Source organism: Acanthochromis polyacanthus, chromosome 18, assembly GCF_021347895.1.
Source record: "Acanthochromis polyacanthus isolate Apoly-LR-REF ecotype Palm Island chromosome 18, KAUST_Apoly_ChrSc, whole genome shotgun sequence".
NCBI classification, from domain to species: Eukaryota; Metazoa; Chordata; class Actinopteri; family Pomacentridae; genus Acanthochromis; species Acanthochromis polyacanthus.
In genome coordinates, this window is record NC_067130.1 from 33,095,776 (window position 1) to 33,115,188 (window position 19,413).

A 19,413-nucleotide genomic window follows, 5' to 3' on the forward strand; every position below is an offset into this window, starting at 1 on the left:
ATTTCCATGTAAAATAATCAGGCCAGAACTGTAAATAATGTCTACATCACAAAATCTGTGCCTGTTTTTTGTTTCTTTTGCTCTTTCACCGTGTTTGACTGTTAAAATTAAAGGTTTTACTGCATTAAATCAAAATATAATAATTTTATTAACATTTGCCATAACTGGAAATTTAAAAAAAAATTAAATTGTAAAATAAAATAAACAAAAAAATAAATAAATAAAATGCATAAAATTAATTGTCATTTTACGGATTTTTCTTTATGTTTTGTTAAAGTATGGATAATATCTAGTAACATTACAGTGATGTTGACACGTCAAATGTCTGTAATTTTTTTTTACAATAAATGACTATAAAAATACAGTTTAACTTTATCTAAATCTGGCCAAAATATATTTATTTTACAGATAATTGCCATAACTTGAAATTAAATAATCATACATGTTACATATTGAAATTTGTTTTAAAAAACAAAAATAATAAAAGAAATTTTTTGAAAAAGTGTTATTTTACAGATTTTTCGTATTTTGTTAAAATATAGATAATAAATAATAATGTCAGGAATAGTATTTTTATGTTGACACATCAAAATCAAGCATTTTTACAAACAGTAATTTGTTCTTTTACAGTAAGTGACTTTAAAATTTAAATATTTAAATATATATATTTAAATAGATTAAAAACATATTTATTATACAGATAATTACAATCACTTCTAATGAAAAAAATATGTATGTTACATATTGAAAATGTGTAAAATAATAATAATACCTTTAAAAAACAAAATAAAAGGTACATTTTCTCACATTTTACGAATTTATCGTGTTTTGTTAAAATACAGATAATATTTTATAATTTACTTTACAGATGTCATAGCTTGATGATGATAAAATGTTAAAAATAATTCATTCATTCATTCCAAACCTTTATTCTGGAAAGCACAGTGAGGTTTCCCTCATTTCTAAAACTGTCCAGATTCCAGACACAATAAAACAAGAACAGAAAATCACTGAACAATAAGGCAGACAAAATAAAGTCAGGTAAGACGGTGTGAAACACAATATTCATTACATAATAATACATTTAAAATTCAATAAATAAATGTCATTTTGGGCCGTTTTGTTAAAATATGGATAATAATAAAGTCAGGAAAAATATTTTATGACTGATTGTACATCCAAAAATCTGTACAAAATACGCAGTTTTACAAAATTTAAGTTATTATATTTTTTCATAATTTTAGTTTCTAAAAAGTACCGTTTTCCGCCTTTTTTAATGTATTTCTTGCTTTTGCTGCCAGATCTTTCAAGGATTTTTTTTTTTAAAAAAATTCAGTGTCTACACTACTTCTGAACATCTACATAATATTTCCTATTGTTATTATTATTATTTATTGTTATTATTACAGTCCAGTAGTATTATTGTCATGTTTTTTCCCTTATCGTTTGGTTTTCTGCTCCGTCCTCTTCTGTTTACCGCCTGTTTTCACACATGTGGACTCTCTTTTTTCCCGTTTTTTTTCTCCTATTATTATTATTATAACAATAATAATAATTATCATATTATTATTGTTATTAGAATCTAGTAGTATTATTGTTGTGGTTTTTTGTTCTTTTTTCCCCTTCCCGTTTGTTTTTCTGCTCCATCCTCTTTTGTTTATTGCCTGTTTTCACACATGTGGACTCTTTCTTTTCTCCTTTTATTATTATTATTATTATTATTATTATTATTGTTGTTATTATTATTATTACAGTCCAGTAGTATTATTGTCATGTTTTTTTCCTTACCATTTGTTTTTCTGCCCTGGTTTTCTGCTCCGTCCTCTTTTGTTTACCGCCTCTTTTCACACATGTGGACTCTTATTTTTTTTCTCCTGTTATTATTTTTATTTTTTTTTATTGTTATTATTATTATTACAGTCCAGTAGTATTATTGTCATGTTTTTTTTCCTTACCATTTGTTTTTCTGCCCTGGTTTTCTGCTCCGTCCTCTTTTGTTTACTGCCTCTTTTCACACATGTGGACTCTTATTTTTTTTTCTCCTGTTATTATTTTTATTTTTTTTTATTGTTATTATTATTATTACAGTCCAGTAGTATTATTGTCATGTTTTTTCCCTTCCTGGTTTTTTTTCTGCCCTGGTTTTCTGCTCCGTCCTCTTTTGTTTACCGCCTCTTTTCACACATGTGGACTCTTATTTTTTTCGACACAAGGCTTCAGTGTGTGCGTCTCCAGCATGAGTCACTTCCTTCCCCACATGCCGCTGTGAATCAGTCCTTCCTCCAGGGAACGCCGGCCCTCCGCCCCCTCGCTTTCCGCCCAGCAGCCGCCCTTCCCCCTCGTGTTCCCAGAGTCTGGAGGAGGGGGATGGAAAAGGCCGACGCCCCGGGGCTCCGAGCCGCGGCCTCCCGGGGCAGCGTGGTGGGAAAAACCCTCCACCGGGCCGCCGTTCGTCCACGGATTCGGACACGTTTAGCTGCTGCTCAGACCCACAATCTATCAGATATTAGATGATTAAACAATCAGCCTTTTGTTCTTCTGACTGCCTTCATTAAATCCTGACAGCAGCGCAATCAGAGCAATAAAAAAACACGTAATCAGGAGGTTTCTGTGCATAATATAATTATAATTATATTATTATTATTATTAGAGGAGTGATTGGAAAAGAAGTCGCTTTACTTTAGACGCTTTCAAAGACAAAAAACTGCCAAGACAAACAAACAGCAACTGAAAATTTTGAGTATTTCTAAATATAAAGTTTGGATTTTTACAAATAGTTATTAGTTCCTTTACAATAAATAACCATAAAAAGGACACCATTTAATGTATTTAAGCTTAAATCAGGAAAAATATATTTAGTAGATGGTATTTTACAGAAAGAAAAATGATGTCCTTTAGTAAAATTTACAAACAGTAGTTTGTTATTTTACAATAAATGACCGTGAAAATAAATTCTTGTTACTGCAGCCTTGAAATTTCACTTTATACACTTTTGAAGATGAAAAATTCCAAAAACTGTCAAGAAAAAACCAAACAGCAACTAAAAATGTCGACTATTTTCAAAATAAAGTTTGGATTTTGACAAATAGTAATGCATTTTTTTATGGTAAACGGTATTAAAAGTTCCACCTTTTTACCATATTTAGGTTTAAATCAGAAAATTGTAGTTATTTTACAAGTAGTTGTCGTTATTTAAAAAAAAGATGTAGAATTTTTATTGCAGAATTACTCTGTTTACTGTTTGAAGTTGGCACAAAAACTGTTTTACGTATTTCTTGCTATTTGTTTTAAAAGGTTCATTCTGTATTCTAAGGATTGAGTTATGATCAAACATTTTTTGCTTTTTTTTTATAGTTTTGTCCTGTTTAGTTTAATTATTGATATTTAGGAAAATCACACAAAAAGGATAAATATACATGAAATACAAAAATAAATGCATAAAGGCCCAAACTCTAAAGGATGTCCTCATAAAAAATGTAGATTTATCAAATATTTGTTTCTTGTAGAATACATGAGTTACGCTGCGTTAAAATGAGCCTAAAAATACTATTTTACCAATATCTGTCATTATTTTATGAAAGTATTTATGTCGATGTTAAAGATCAGATAAGATTAAATAATTTTTAACTCTTATTTTGAATTTTTTCTGTTTTGTTGAATGACAGATTTTACATCTTCACTATTTCAAAAACAACTTAGAAGAAAAACAAAAAAATAAGTTTTGGGGAGGATTAGCCAAAAAAAAAAAGAAAAACTTTTTCCAAATAATTTAATAGCAAAAATAAACAAAGTAATTATTAAAAATAATAGTAATGATTTTTTTTTATTTTGTTCAATCATGGATGTGAAAATTTGATTTGCAAATAATAATTTAATGAAGAAATTATCTAAATATTAATTAGAACTAATAAAAAATAAAATAAAATGTTTTGTTAAATTACTGATTATACAAATTGACAATAAAAAAATATAAAGTTTTGGGGAGGATTTGCAAAAAAATTAAGCATTAAAAAAATGAGATTTTTTCATAAAAATTATAAATTCTTTTACTGTAAGTGATGATGAATAAAAACCGTTTGTAATTATATTTTACTGAATATTATCTGCTAAAATACATAAAATAACAGCTGATGATTTACTGTTTTCAGTCCTTATTATACTAATATACTCTTTATTGCTTCCAAATAACCGCAATATCTACAAAATAAATCAATTTTTGCTGTAATGAACAGAAGTAATAAAATGGGCGTAAATGGGTTTTAACTTTATATACACAGATATGTAAGAAAATAGACAATAAATGTGTGAAATAAATAAAGTTTAGCTTTAAAACCAGCTGTTAAATGATCAGTTGAAGGTTTTTGGTAGAGAAAGATGAACGTTTGATGGAAGAAATATCGTATTAAATTCCAACCTCACGTAAAACAGAAGAATCTCCTTCATTGCTCTCAGGCTTTTCTTCGTTTTCAGTCCTAAACTTCTATTTAACGATGATTTCTGCTCTACTTCCTGTTAAAGAGGTTTGCTTCTAAAATCTCTGCATGAACTAAAACTGGATGTGGAGATTAATTAAAGACGTCCTGATTAGAAGTTAATCAGAGCCGTTTGTGATTGCACAAGTTTCTCCCAAATGTCACATTTAAAACCGCGATAATCAACATTTTAATATTACCACGGATTAAATGATGTTTAAAGACGTTTCTCTTAATGACAAACCGACGGAATCATCATCGTTCAGCTCAACTTCTGGAGCTTTTTCTGCTGAGCTTTTGTGGAAAAAACAACTTCTGTGAACACAAAACTCTTTATTGTTTACTGTGATCTGCTAAAGGGTTTTGTGAGATTTTATACTAATATATTCAACATTTTCCGAGATCATTGGGGAAAATTTCAGGTTTTATTCTTTAATAATTTCCAAAAAACGTGCTGAAAGTTAGCCGACGGGTCATTTATCTAGTTCTAGTTCAGTATTTAGAATTTCAAGACAAATTTTGACAAAGTCTTTACAAATATCTGCATTTTACACAGAAATTGTCCTAAAATTAGACCTGAACAGTGGATTTAACAAGTTTCTACCATCTTCATTGGTTAAAAAAAAAAAAGCCAGTTTGTCAATGTGAATTCAGTTATTTATGATATATTCTACAATTTTTACATGTAAATAAAGTCTAAAAACATCCACAAACAACTTTTTTCTGTAGAGTAAATGGGTTTTATGTGTAATCTATTGAACCTGATGACCCAAACTGGTGTCTGCCATCACTGGAAAGTCTTTTTTTTGGGACTTTTTTGGAGCCATTTGACACCTTAAACTCAGTTTGGGGTTAAACTTTCAAGAGATCTAAACAGGTTGAAGTGCTAACCTGCTAGAAGTGATCCAAACACGATGTTTCCAGGATAAAGACTGGATTTCCATCATTCATTTCTGGTCTTTTCTTTGTTTGTTTGTTGTCTAGATGAAGACGGGTCCGTTTGCTGAACACTCCAACCAGCTGTGGAACATCAGCGCCGTTCCTTCCTGGTCCAAAGTCAACCAGGGTCTGATCAGAATGTACAAGGCCGAGGTACGACTGCAGCTCACTTATCTACGTGTTTATCGGGTGGTTCTGTGGTGTTAGCAGGTATTTTAAAGTAGAAGCTAGAACGCAAAAAAAATGTAACGATTTTTCTTATGTCACGTTTCGGAAATCGAGTTTATTGTGGCATTTTCACAGACTTCTGATGGCTGTTTACGAGTAGAAATATTATTTTATAGCGTTAAGACGTGTTCTAGTCTTAAGACGTATTTGAGTATTAAGACATGTTCTAGTCTAAAGAAGTATTTTCGAGTATTAATACATGTTTTCTGGTCTTAAGACGGATTTTCAAGTATTAAGACGTGTTCTAGTCTTAAGACGTAATTTCGAGTATTAATACATGTTTTCTAGTCTTAAGATGCATTTTCTGGAGTTTAGATGCATTTCATGTAGTTAAGACAATAAAATGTTCTATTGTTAATACATATTTTCTAGAATTTAAGCTTATTTTTTAATTTTAAGATATATTAACATGTATTTTATAGTGTTAAAACTTATTTTCTAGTAATTAGATATGTTTTCTAGAGTTAACATGTATTTTGTGTCATTAAGATGTCTTTTGGATTGTCAAGAAGCATTTTCTAGTGATAAAACTCTCAAATTTTATTGTGTTAAGACGCATTTTCTAGAATTAAAACTTATTTTCTATTGATTAGATGTGCTGTCTAGAGTTAAGATGTACTTTCTATTCTTAAGATGTATTTTCGAGTGTTAAAACGTATTTTCTAGTGTTAAGACTATAAATTGTCCGGTCTTAAGACGTGTTTTGAGTATCCAAGACGTCTTTTCTAGAGTTAAGACTATAAAACATTTTAGTGTCAGGATGTATTTTCTAGTCTTAAGATGTGTTTAAACGTATTTTGTAGTATCAAGAGATACTTTATAGGTTTAAAAACTGTAAAATTATCTCATGTTAAAACATGTATTCGTCTTAAGACGTGTTTTCTGGTGTTAAGACGTCATTTCTAGAGTTAGGACTATAAAATTTTCAGATGTCAAGACATATTTCTGGTCTTAAGATGTATTTTGAGTGTTGGAACGTATTTTCTAGTGTCAAGACGTATTTCTAGATTTAAGACTGTAGAATTATCAAATGTGAAAACATTTTTTAGTGTTTGGACATGTTTTCTAACATTAAGACTAAAATTTTATAGTGGTAGTACTTATTTTCTGAAATTCAAACTTGTTTTCTAGTGTCAAGACGTGTCTGCTAGAGTTAAGACGTATTTTTGAGTGTCAAGACGCATTTTATAGTGTTAAAACTATAAATTTGTCTCGTCTTAAGACTTATTTTCTAGTATTAATGTGTTTTCTTTTGTTAAGACGTCATTTCTAGAGTTAAGACTATAAAATTTTATGCTGTCAAGGCGTATTTTCTAGTCTTAAAAACATATTTTTTGAGTATTGAAACGCATTTTGTAGTATGAAGACATATTTTATAGTGTTAAGACTGTAAAATGATCTAATGTTGAAGCATTTTTAGTGATAGGATGTGTTTTTCTAGTGTCCAGACTATAACATTTTATGGTGTTAAGACATATTTTCTGAAAGTAAAACTTATTTTCCAGTGTTCAGACGTGCATTTCATAAGGTTGAAACTGTAAAACTGTCTGGTCTTAAGACATATTTTCTAGTGTCAAGATGTGTATTATAGTGTTGTATTTTGAGTGTTAAAACAATTTTTTTTGTGTTAGGACGTGTTTTCTAGTGTAAAGATGTTTTTATAGTGTTAAGACTATAAAATTTTATAGTGTTGCTACAGATTTTCTATAATTAAAACTAGTTTTCTAGAGCATATTTCTGTAGGTAAGGGGTACCTCAAAGTAGAAACTAGAAGCAAAAAAACCTGCTGTTTGCTGGATTTCTTGTAGTTCTTCACTTGTGACTCAGTAAAGAGCGTATTTTGTTGTTGACGCGACGTTTAAGGAGTCGTGTTTGCTGCTGGAAGCCGGCTGTGAGCAGGCAAACACTCCAGCCAGACCGGTTTCTTTGGTTTCTCTGGTTTCGGCGTGGCAGTAAAGGTTAACAGAGCAGTTGTGTGTCTGTTGTGAGTCTGTGTGGGCGTTGGGGTGGGGTTGCTGGGATGTGGAGGCCCTCCTCCCCCAGCCTCCATGCCACATCCTGTGTTTTCCAGCCCCAGTCTTCCCAGAGAGCTGAGGGGCCAGGCTGTCTGCTGCCTCCCCCCGCCGCCTTCATTAAATCCTCCCTCCAGCCCCAAGCAACCATCAGCAGACTTACATTCCTCTCTCCCTTTTCCTGGCCCCACACCGAGGCTCTCAGACTTTCTGCTGCTCAAACCCAGAAACTCCACAATCCACCATTTTCTCAGGCCTCCGCTACGCCGCTTTCAACAAACTCTAAACCTTTATAAAGGACAACCGAGCGCTGTGGAGCAAACATTCGTGTTCGGGAGCAATTTAGAGACTCATTTCAGCTCTAAACTCAACACAATTCTATGATAAATAGCGCAAAATACAGAACAAAGACGCGAAAAGTCCTGAGAACATTTGTTGGCAGACACTACAGGCAAAATAGGACGTCTTATATAAGGTCAGGTTTATTTATTTATGTAGTACGTCTACAGAAACCTGAGTTAAACCAAAGTACTGCACAACGTAGAAAGCAGACGGCAGCAAAAATAGGTCAATAAATCAATGAGAAAAAGAGATTAAAATACTGAATAACAGTAAAATAAGGCGAAACGAGGTAAAGTAAATGTGAAATACCAAAAATTAGGACCATTAACACATTAACAATGTCTTATTTTATATAGAGGGAGACAATTGAGAAATTTAAAGGTACGTTAGTGTCGACATTTCAATGTGTTTTAGTAATTAAAAAATGAAATTTAACAACACAGTTGAAATGCTGATGTATGTTCACAGTCAGACAACAATAAGTGCAAAAATCAATGAGAAAAGAGATTAAAATACGAAATAAGCAAAATGAGGTAAAATAAATGGAAAATCCCTTAAATTGGGACCAGTAGGAACTATCAAGAAAATGAAAATATCTACACCCTATCCTGTATTATGTAGAGATACGAGAAATTAGAGACTAAAAGGTCAGTTAATGCCAGCATTTCAGTGTATTTTAGTAACCAATCAATGAAAATATAATAAACTGAAATGCTAATATTATCGTCTTAACTAACTTAATTAATTGAGATGTCTGTGTAGGTTCTCATTCATCCAGGTCATGGTTATCCAAAGTAGTTTAAAATCAATCCACTGGACTTTAAGAAAGTTCCTTGAAGACGTTTCACCTCTCATCCAAGAGGCTTCTCCAGTTCTGGTGGTGGTTGGTGTTGCCTCAGTTTTTAAACCTCTGTGAGGTTTAAAAGAACTACTCAGCAGACTCATGCTAATGACCACCATTAGCACACGAGGGCTCAGTGACATCTGTGCATTTCAACGACCCCCACCGATACAACGACCATCGTTGAGTGGTCAGACGAGTTTTGGTATCGGTCGTTGGAATAATAGCCCTGAGCACACCTCACAGAGGTTTAAAAGCTGAGGCAACACCAACCACCACCAGAACTGAAGAAGCCTCTTGGATGAGAGGTGAAACGTCTTCAAGGAACTTTCTTAAAGTCCAGTGGATTGATTTAATCTACTTTGGATAATTAACTGAGGTGAAATATGATGCAGAAGTCAACTAGTGATACACGATGATGATGATTGATGGGCAATTTTAAACAACAAAACTTCTGGGAAAATGCTCAAATTTCACAGATACCATGTTGAATATTTACAGTTTGTGGCAAGCTTGAAAAACCCTGCAGGAAAATATTTACAGATTAAAGTTGTTTGGGAGGCAGGGAACGCATTCAAACACGGTGATATAAAAAGGCTGCATAAAGTTTTATCTTTCTGTGAATCATGTAAAAGTCCTTCAACCAAAACTGTTTGTCTCGGGGTTCTGGCCGTTTAGACCCTTTGGTTCTTGGACCTAATTTCAGGTGGTTCCTCCTCAAACATTACAGAAACTGGCGAAAATCGTGCGTTTGTTTAGGACTATTTTCAGTGATGGATTAATAAACATTTGAGCTATTTTGATGGCAATTTCAGTTTGCTAGTATGACCTCTACAGGCTAATTCATGAATACCATTACCCAAAGAGCCGAGACGTGTGTTATTGGCGTGTAAAACAAGTGTTGGACTTTATTTTTCCATGTAGAATCTGCTAAAGCCCATGAAAACTTGTGTCCTTGCTAAAAGTGTGAATATGAAGACCCAACCTATTGTCCATGTACGGATCTGAGTAGAACCCGTAGACTTTTATACAGTCTGTGGTAGAAACTACGACACTATCTTTCAAAATTTTGGGGTCATCCAGACAATTTCATGTTTTCCATGAAAACTCCCACTTTCATCCATGTGCTAACATAACTGCACAAGGATTTTCTAATCATCAAAGAGTCTTTCAACAGCATTAGCTAACACAATGTAGCATTAGAACACAGGAGTGATGGTTGCTGGAAATGTTCCTCTGTACCCCTATGGAGATATTCCATTAAAAATCAGACGTTTACAGCGACAATGCTCATTTACCACATTAACAATGTCTACACTGGATTTATCACTCATTTAATGCTATCTTCATTGAAAAAAAATGTTTTTCTTTCAATAATAAGTGACCCCAAATTTTTGAACCGTAGTATGTTTGATATTTGGCACGTAAAGACTGTTTCAGACTTTACTTTTTCCACAAATACAGTGGAATCTGCTAAAGTTTGGCATCTTAAGCCCACTACAGTCTGAACGTTTGTGTCCTTGCTCAAAGTCCAAATATGAAGACCCGATCTACTGTCCATGTATGGATTGAAACTTGTTTATTAGCAACATCTATGTGTCTGTAAGAGCATATTTTAGATTTAACACATGCAAACCAGACATTGGACCAGTTTCCAACCATTTTTGAAATCAAACCTTCCATTTCTGGACGTCCAGTTGTTGTAATTTCGCCCACGTTTATCCACAAATCATCCATTCAGTCCATTCAGACTCAACGGAAAAGTTCTGAGTAAAATCAAAGAGCATCTGGTGAGTATTTCTGTGCTGCACTGATGAGATTTTAATCGGTTCTGGACGACAATGCAGCCATTTGGCTCTGAGGAACTTGAATATATCGTCCTCTGGATACAAACAGTGTTTTAAAAAGGTTCTGTATTTGTTGATGTCAGTAAGAAAGGCTGATGAACTGCAATAAAAAGTGTATGTGACCAAGTAGAGCACTAAAACTTGTAGGTTAAATTGGTTTTACTGTTGCATTAATAACATCTGTATTACTTTTTACACCTGCAGGACTTGAATTGTTTACTGTGTCTTTGGTTGGTTTAATAAAGTTAGTGTTGATTGAATATCTTTTGGTCAGAAGGCCAGTTTTTCCAGCCCACTTCAGTCCAGATGATGGTTTCTGATAGTGTCGTGGACAGTTCAGCCTCCAAACCCCCAAAAACCAACCGATGCTTTTAAACGTAGAATAACTTGCATTGCTGGCTTTATCAGCCCATTTTGATGGATTTGTTTCATTCAGATAATGTAGTTTCTAAATATTAATAAGTATTAATACTACTACAGAAAGAGCCGAGATACATGTTGATGTTTGACATGCATAGTGACTAAGGTACTTATATGGGGTCTTTTTTGGTTTCAATCATCTGTATTTTCTTATTTTCTATGTATTTATTTGTTTAAAAGTAATAGTCATAATGGCTATGATGATAAATGAGGCTAATGTTATGTTTTCTATTGAAAAAACAAAGAAATAACCCGCTGATTATGGGAGCTTCAGTAGAAATCACCCGGACCTCTCTTGTACAGGAGAAGTCCAGTTGATTTCTACTGAAGCTCTGATCATTACCACCTATGTGTTTCTGTTTGGCAAACTCTAAATTAACCTGTCAGCGTGATTCCTTTTAGCCCCAAAAGCATTTTGAGGCCTGCTGGGATGTTAGTCGTCTTTTGTTGAATGATTAAACACTCTTGATTTCCTTCGTTTTGAGTGTTTGGAGAGGTTCCCTGATGGCCATCCAGCCAGCAAAGCCTTGATGCTCTTGGAGGAAGTCCATGGAACTGACCAAAAACCTGACCGTTGATTCCAACAGTCGGGTTTTTGGTCACTTTCATCAACTTCCTCTGGTTGGAAGGAAGCCTGCTGGTCATAGGAGCTGGACTCCAGACTTCTCTTGTAGGTTCTTGAAACATCTTTGAGCACCTACGAGAGACGTCTGGTAGATTTCTACTGAAGCTCCTATGATTACCACCTATGTGTTTCTGTTGGGCAAACTTTAAATTAACCTGTCTTTATGCTTCCTTTTAGCCCTTCTCTTTAATCTTAGCCCTTCATCTTTAATAATTGAACACTCTTGATTTCCTTCTGTTTCCAGTGTTTGGAGAAGTTCCCGGTGATCCAGCACTTCAAGTTCGGCAGCCTGTTGTCCATCCAGCCGGCGAAGCCTTGATGCTCCCGGAGGAAGTCGATGGAACTGACCAAAAACCCGACCGTTGGAACCAGCGGTTGGATTTCTGGTCGGTTCCATCGGGTTCCTCTGATTGGAACCGACCAGAAACCCGACCGTTGGAACCAACAGTTCTTCCCTCGTGTGTAAACCCAACAGTAGCAGCAGATAAAACCACTTAGTCCAACGCTCGCATCCCCACATGGCCACCGAAGCATCCTTGAGTTTCCCGCGGAGTGTCGAGGACGAGCGGAGATCCTGGAGCTTCGATATTTTCGTCTTATTTATAAAAGGGATGGAGCTGGAGTCAGGATCCTGTCAGACGGATTCTCATTACTTCACGTGTTTGAATTTACCTCAGATCCTCGTTCACGACTTCAAGGACTTCTTCTAGATCTCATAGTTCCTTCAGTTTTATTTCCTGCTCTTTGAGGCCAAATGTTTGAACTTAGCTGCAGATGTTCCACTAATTAAATTCACCCAAACATCACGTGAATGATTTGCAACCAAACAACAGCTTAAGTTTAGTTTTCTTTTTCCGTCTGGTGGGAAAGTAAATATTTTCAAAGCATCTCCTCCGAACTGGATTGTACAGAACCACCGTAAATTCATTAAAAGTCCATTTAGGTGAAAATCTCTGCATGGAATCTCTCTTTGTGTTCTCCAGTGTCCCGTTGGGTTCTAGTAAATATTCTAAATCAACAACCCATGAATAAACTCTCGTGGTCGTGCTGTGCAGATCATTTCCTCTAAATTCTCAGATCAACGGTAGTTTTTTATGAAGAAAGACTCTGCAGTGTTAAAGTTTTACATGTGTTTCTTTCCACTGGCGTGTTTTAAACATCATGGCATGTGCTTTTTAATTTAATAAAAGAAAAGCTATTTTTGAGACCTGAAAGTTCTGCTTTAAGCTTTATTTTTTTAATTTGCTTTCTCATCTGTAAACCTGACGACACACCATGCAGTTGAGTTTTGGTTTCGGCTATGGAGGATTTTAGAACGCATACTAAAAATCAGTCTGTCTCAAACCCATTTTTGGTTGTTTTCCATTTATTCCATCTGTTTGCATTTGTTTTGCATTTCTCTGTGGGTTTTAGGCTCTTTTGCATTCATTTTGTATTTCTTTGTGGTTGTTTTACTTTTTTTGTATTTGTTTTGCATGTCTGTGAGTTTTTATGCTCTTTCTGCACTCGTTTTGCGTTTCTTTGTTGTTGTGCGTCTTTTCCGTTCATTTTTTTGGTTTTATGTCATTTTGCACCCTTTTGTATTTGTTCTGCATTTCTTTGTAGGATTTTATGACCTTTTGCATTTGCATGTGTCTCTGTGGTTGTTTTTGATCTTTTTGTATTCGTTTTGCATGCCTGTAGTTGTTGTATGTCGTGTTGCTTTCCTGTTGTGTTTCTTTGTGTTTATCATATTTTTGAATTCTTTCAGTCTCTCTCTGTAGTTGTTTTGCATCTTTTTCCATTAGTTTTGCATTTCTTTGTGAGTTTTAGGCTCTTTCTGTTCTTTTTTTTTGGACTTTTGTGCTTGTTTTGTGTCTTTTCCATTAATTTTGTGTTTCTGTGGTTGTTTTATGTCGTGTTGCATTCATTTTTTGCCTTTGTGTTGTGTTTTGTTGTGCGTTTTTAGGCTCTTTCTGTACTTGTTTTTTGGCTTTTTTGTGTCTTTTCCACTAATTTTGTGTTTCTGTGGTTGTTTTATGTCGTGTTGCATTCATTTTTTGCCTTTGTGTTGTGTTTTGTTGTGCGTTTTTAGGCTCTTTCTGTACTTGTTTTTGGCTTTTTGTGTCTTTTCCACTAATTTTGTGTTTCTGTGGTTGTTTTATGTTGTGTTGCATTCATTTTTTGCCTTTGTGTTGTGTTTTGTTGTGCGTTTTTAGGCTCTTTCTGTACTTGTTTTTTGGCTTTTTTGTGTCTTTTCCACTAATTTTGTGTTTCTGTGGTTGTTTTATGTCGTGTTGCATTCATTTTTTTGCCTTTGTGTTGTGTTTTGTTGTGCGTTTTTAGGCTCTTTCTGTACTTGTTTTTTGGCTTTTTTGTGTCTTTTCCACTAATTTTGTGTTTCTGTGGTTGTTTTATGTCGTGTTGCATTCATTTTTTGCCTTTGTGTTGTGTTTTGTTGTGCGTTTTTAGGCTCTTTCTGTACTTGTTTTTTGGCTTTTTTGTGTCTTTTCCACTAATTTTGTGTTTCTGTGGTTGTTTTATGTCGTGTTGCATTCATTTTTTGCCTTTGTGTTGTGTTTTGTTGTGCGTTTTTAGGCTCTTTCTGTACTCGTTTTTTGGCTTTTTTGTGTCTTTTCCACTAATTTTGTGTTTCTGTGGTTGTTTTATGTCGTGTTGCATTCATTTTTTTGCCTTTGTTTTGCGTTTCGTTGTGTGTTTTTAGGCTCTTTCTGTAGTTGTTTTGTGTCTCTAGTGGTTTTCCATCTTATTGCATTTGTTTGAGTCTCTTTGACGTTGTTTTTCCATCCTTTTTGCATTCTTTTGATGTTTCTTTTGGTTGTTTCTCGTCTTTTTTCAGTTGCTCCTTGCGGTTATTTTAGCTTTTTTGCGTTCGTTTTGCATCTGTTTTTGGTTGTTTTGCATCTTTTTCTGGTTGTTTTGTGTCTTTTGCATTCGTCTAGCATCTCTTTACGTTAATTCAATGTCTTTTTGTCTATTCTCATCTGTTTGTGGTTACTTTTTGTCCATTTTTGGTTGTTTTCTGTTTATTTTCTGTAGTTTTACTGCTCTTTGCATTTGTTTCGTGTCTCTTTGTTGTCATGTTTTGTCTCATTTGTCGCGTTCCATTTGTCATTGGTCATCTTTGTCTTTTTGTGGTTGTTTTATATTTTTTTGCTTTAATGTTGTGTCTTTTTGTGCTGCAGGTAGTATAGAATTATTCAGGAACTGCTGCTGAACTGAAGTAATCCACCAAAACCTTTGACTTAATGACATATTTTTTGTTTTATTTCAGTGTCTCTACATGACTCATAGATAGAAACCAGTGACTAGCAGTAGACGGCAGTAACTGTCCTGAATCTCTTCTGATGAACCTGAGATGAAGCCAGCAGTGAAGACGTTCTGAATGTTCCGTGTTCCTCTGGTTTACCTTCATGTGAGGAGGTTTGGGCTCATAGATGTTCTTTCAGGAGCAGGGAAACTCCCATTAATGTCAGTTTTTTTTTAAACTGAGCTCCTCTGAGGTGGAATTCCCCCGGCAGACCAACAGACTTCCAGGAAGCTGGAATGAAGCTGCCGCTCTGAAGGAGACGGACGACGTTCTACGAATGTTGTCCAACCAGAACAGCAGCTGGGTCTCATTTCAGTCGTTGGAGCTTCAGATGAGTCAGAGCGACGAGCGCTGAACAAAATGTTCCTGCAGAGTTTTACAGCGTTCACATCAGAAACTAAACAGCTAATGAGCCTGTAGTCAGACGGTGCAGGAGAACGGAGGGTTTATGTCTCTATGGTTGTTTTATGTCTTTTTGTTTTGTATCGCTGTATTCGGCTCCTTTCGTATTTGTTTGGGTCTTTTTGTGTTGATTTTACATCTTTCCTCATTCATTTTGTCTCTTTGTGGCTGTTTTACATCATTTTACAATAGTTTTACGTCTCTGTCGTTATTTTTTGTCTTTTTGTTTTGCATCTCTCTGAATATTTAGGCCGTTTTTGCGTTTGTTTTTATGTCCATTTGTGGTTCTTTAGGGTCTTATTTTATTTATTGCTTCTTTGTGGTTGTTTTACGTCTTTTTGCAGTCATTTTCTTTGTGGTTTTATGTGTCTTTTGTGTTTATTTTTGTCTGTTTGTGGTTGTTTTATGTTTTTTGTGTTCATTTTGCAATACTGTGAATATTTTTGCTCTTTTTTTTTTACATTTGTTTAAGTCCATTTGTGGTTGTAAACTTCAGTGTACCGCCGGCGGTACACCTACTAATTTGCATAGGAATTTCAAGAATGTCCGACGGGTGCAAACGCGATTATACAAACACTATACGCCGATGGAAAGCTTAGATTCTCATGAATCCGCCGGTATGAACCACTTTCAGATGTGATTACCACAGCGGGTAATATAAACACATTTGTCCGACAAAAACAAATATTCATCCATCCGTTCTCTATACACGGCTTCAACGCACACAGCGCGACTCACATTTCCGGGTTTATTATTACACACACAAAAAAAAGATTCCACAAAAAACGGCCATAATCCAACCTTTTACATCCAGATGACACAAGCCAGGAAACTATTTTGTCCAAAACATGTCCTGAAGTCGGTATAAAATCCACGAATCGGTCGTTTTCAAGGAAATGCACCTCCCGATGCGCGTCCAATATTCCCTGTATTTTTCGTATTTTTTTTATTTAAAAATAGAATATTAGCGATTTTTTGTACTGAAAACGGCTGGAATTGACTGAAGCTTAAAGGGTTAAGGTCCTTTTTTAATTTATTTTTTGTAGCTGTTTTAGACATTTTTTGTATTTTTTTTTGTGTCTTGCATCCGTTTTCAATTTTATTTAATAATACTTTCAGTTACACATAATGTCAAGTAAAATCACAGGAAAAACTCTGAACTTATGCGTTGCCTGAGGAAAAAAACAAAGAAAACGGAACAAAACTGTAAATGATGTTCACATAAAAGTCTTTTGTTCATTTACTTACGTTTGGCCCTGAAATGACAGTTTTTTCTGTCTTTAAATCCATTATGATGTCATTATTTTAGGGATATTTTGCATTCTTCTCACCATTCTTACTGATGTTGACCACTACAGTATTTCACTTTTTTAAACATATTTCTTTCTCTCTTGGTACCAGATTTACAGTTTGTTTTACAGATTTGTTTTAGTGTGGATCAAAGATGAGGTCCACCTGGAATAAGCCGTACTTTCTAACTTTACGTCTGATTCAGGATCAGAAACCGACTCTGTGAAGGTTGGAAACTGATCGCCGAGACGAAGGAATCTTTGGTTCCTTCAGACTTCAGAACCTGTAATTAAAAGTTCCAGGAACTTTTGGTGGAAAGAAAAGTGAAGCAGTTGTGGTACCAGATGTTCTGATCTCAGCTTCATGGAGTCAAACTGGATCTAATGAAGAGACACGAGAACGGAGGTGAGTCCAGGAAGTTCAGAGCAGTGAACACCTTTAAAAACATCGTTCGATTTAAAGTTATTCCACCTTAAATCTTCAGGTTCTTTCTGCTCCACCACCTCTGGTTTGGTTGGAACTTTTCTTCACCATAAAATATCGACATTTATAAAGATATCTGTGAAATTTTAGCTTCATGTGTCAAATACTTTAGGTATTGTTTCAAAAATCTGCCCATTGAACTGCTTTCATCAGTTTTTTTCTCATTAAATCTGAGTCTGTTTGAACAACATCTGAGGAACTATTACAGATAAAAACCTGGAAGTTTCTCTTATTTCTCATCATGTCATTGATTCAGAATCTGGAATATTGGACAAGTAGATCAAATAACCTCTGATTGTGGGGGAGAAGAAATTAAAGCCAGAAATGTGATGGGAGGAGATTGGGGTGGATGGACGGGTCAACAAAACGTAGACTTTGTAGGTAGGTACAGGTGGTGGAGGTTGTCCTGTTTAATAACACAAAAAATACATCAAACACACTGGTTTTACCTCAAATGGAAGGTTTAAGATCTAATATTTCCCAAAAGAAAGTCTAATAATTAATCAGATGCTGTTGTTCAGACTCAGATTTGTATCAAACCTGTAGAAATGAGTCGACGGGTGATTTAAAAAAAAACATCTCGCAAAGTTTTTGACATGTGAAGCTGAAATTTCACAGATATCTTTATAAATATCCAGATTTTATGTAATAAAATGTTCAGTTAAGTCAGAGCTGATGGAATGATGTTTTCGTTTTGAAGTAAACTGATCAATTTAATGGTGTTTTAATGGGTTCATAAACTCGTTTCTCAGCTCTTCGTGTGTTTGAATCAACGTTCTGCTTCAACTAAAGGCTGGAACTCCAAACTGTAGACTTTTTCTAATCAAGTCCAGTTTGAAGCTCCGCTGGTTCCTGCTGCTGCTGATGAAGTGAGTTAACGCCGGTTTTCTGGCCTCATTAGCAGGAATGTCTGGAATGATCCGACGTGTCTGGACCTGAAGCTTCTCCTCGACGGAGGAAGACGAGGAGATGCTGAAGAGCTGCAGTGGAAAGTTACCAGAGAGAGCAGAGTTTAAAGAACACTCCTGAAATATGAGACCGTTTATTCCACATTTACATTCATCAGGAGGTAAAACTTTAGAGACCTTCAGGCTCCATCAGGGTGATTCATAAAGTAATGAATGAATAAAAATAAAATCGACCTTAAATAATTAAATAATTCACGTTTAGTTTTTATCAATATGTAAAGACAGAAATGTGACAAAAAATTAAATAATAAATATAATAATACATTCAGTATCAAGCTTAGTGATTCCAGGGTCTAAAACTTCTAATAATTATAGTTAATTCTATATATTTTTATTATTGAGTTCGTTTATGTCATTAAAAACACTTTTTATTAATTTACAATTTATTGAAACTTTATATAATTTTACCTTTATTCATTTTATTTGCTTCACTTATGAATATTTTATGTACACTTTCTCCTTTTTTAAATAATGGCTTTTCCTTTAATGATCTAAACGTATTTTTAAGTTTTGTTTATTTTACTTACTCAGATTTTTAAGAAATATTTTACTTATGTGCATTTTACTGATTTTACTTTACATTTCTTTTGCAGTTTTTGCATATTTTACACATGAATATTATATTTTTAAATCTGATGTACATAAATATTTCTTATTTTAATGATTTAATCTGAAACTAGTTGTTTTTAAATTATTTCACTTGTGTTTATTTTACTTGTCCAAATTTAATGTAAGTTTCGTCTTTTTTACGTGTTTATCTTTAAAAATTGTATTAAAATTTTATGTATTTTACTTAGTTTTTTAACAACATATTTTATAAATGTATATTTTAATTATTAAAATTGAAACTAGTTTTGAAATGATTTTACTTCCATTTTTTATTCATTTTAATTATTTTTACTGATTTACTTGGGTATGGTTTCCAGTTTGTTTATATTTTAAATAATTTTAATTGTATATAATATCTACATTTTATTTAAGTTTCTCCTCTGTTACTTCTTAAAACATAATTTCATAATTTGATATTAATTATTCATTTTTCTTGTAGATTTCCTTTTTCCTATACTTTTGAAAAACCTATTTTATTTATTTATATTTTAATGATGGCAATTTTATGTAATTTTTAGAAATAATATATTTATTTAATTTACTTACATTTTATATATTTTTGATTTTAAAAAATTACATTTTTACTTAGAATCTTTTTAAAGTATTTCTCATTTTCTGTTTATTT

General features: G+C 33.8%; 1 protein-coding gene and 1 long non-coding RNA gene across 2 annotated transcripts in view; both read left to right on the forward strand.

Moving 5' to 3' along the window:
* ptpa (protein phosphatase 2 phosphatase activator) overlaps positions 1-12,940 on the forward strand; it is a 25,786-nt gene extending 12,846 nt beyond the window's left edge. The window contains 2 exon segments of the mRNA XM_022208457.2: positions 5,457-5,564; positions 11,971-12,940. Of these exon segments, the coding sequence (XP_022064149.2) occupies positions 5,457-5,564; positions 11,971-12,045 (183 nt within the window). The 3' untranslated portion in view covers positions 12,046-12,940.
* A 977-nt stretch (positions 12,941-13,917) lies between these two features.
* LOC127530921 (uncharacterized) lies at positions 13,918-19,166 on the forward strand. Its single transcript, XR_007937726.1, has 3 exons — positions 13,918-15,923; positions 16,452-17,133; positions 18,113-19,166. It is a non-coding gene; the product is annotated as an uncharacterized LOC127530921 (long non-coding RNA).
* The last annotated feature ends 247 nt before the right edge of the window (positions 19,167-19,413 follow it).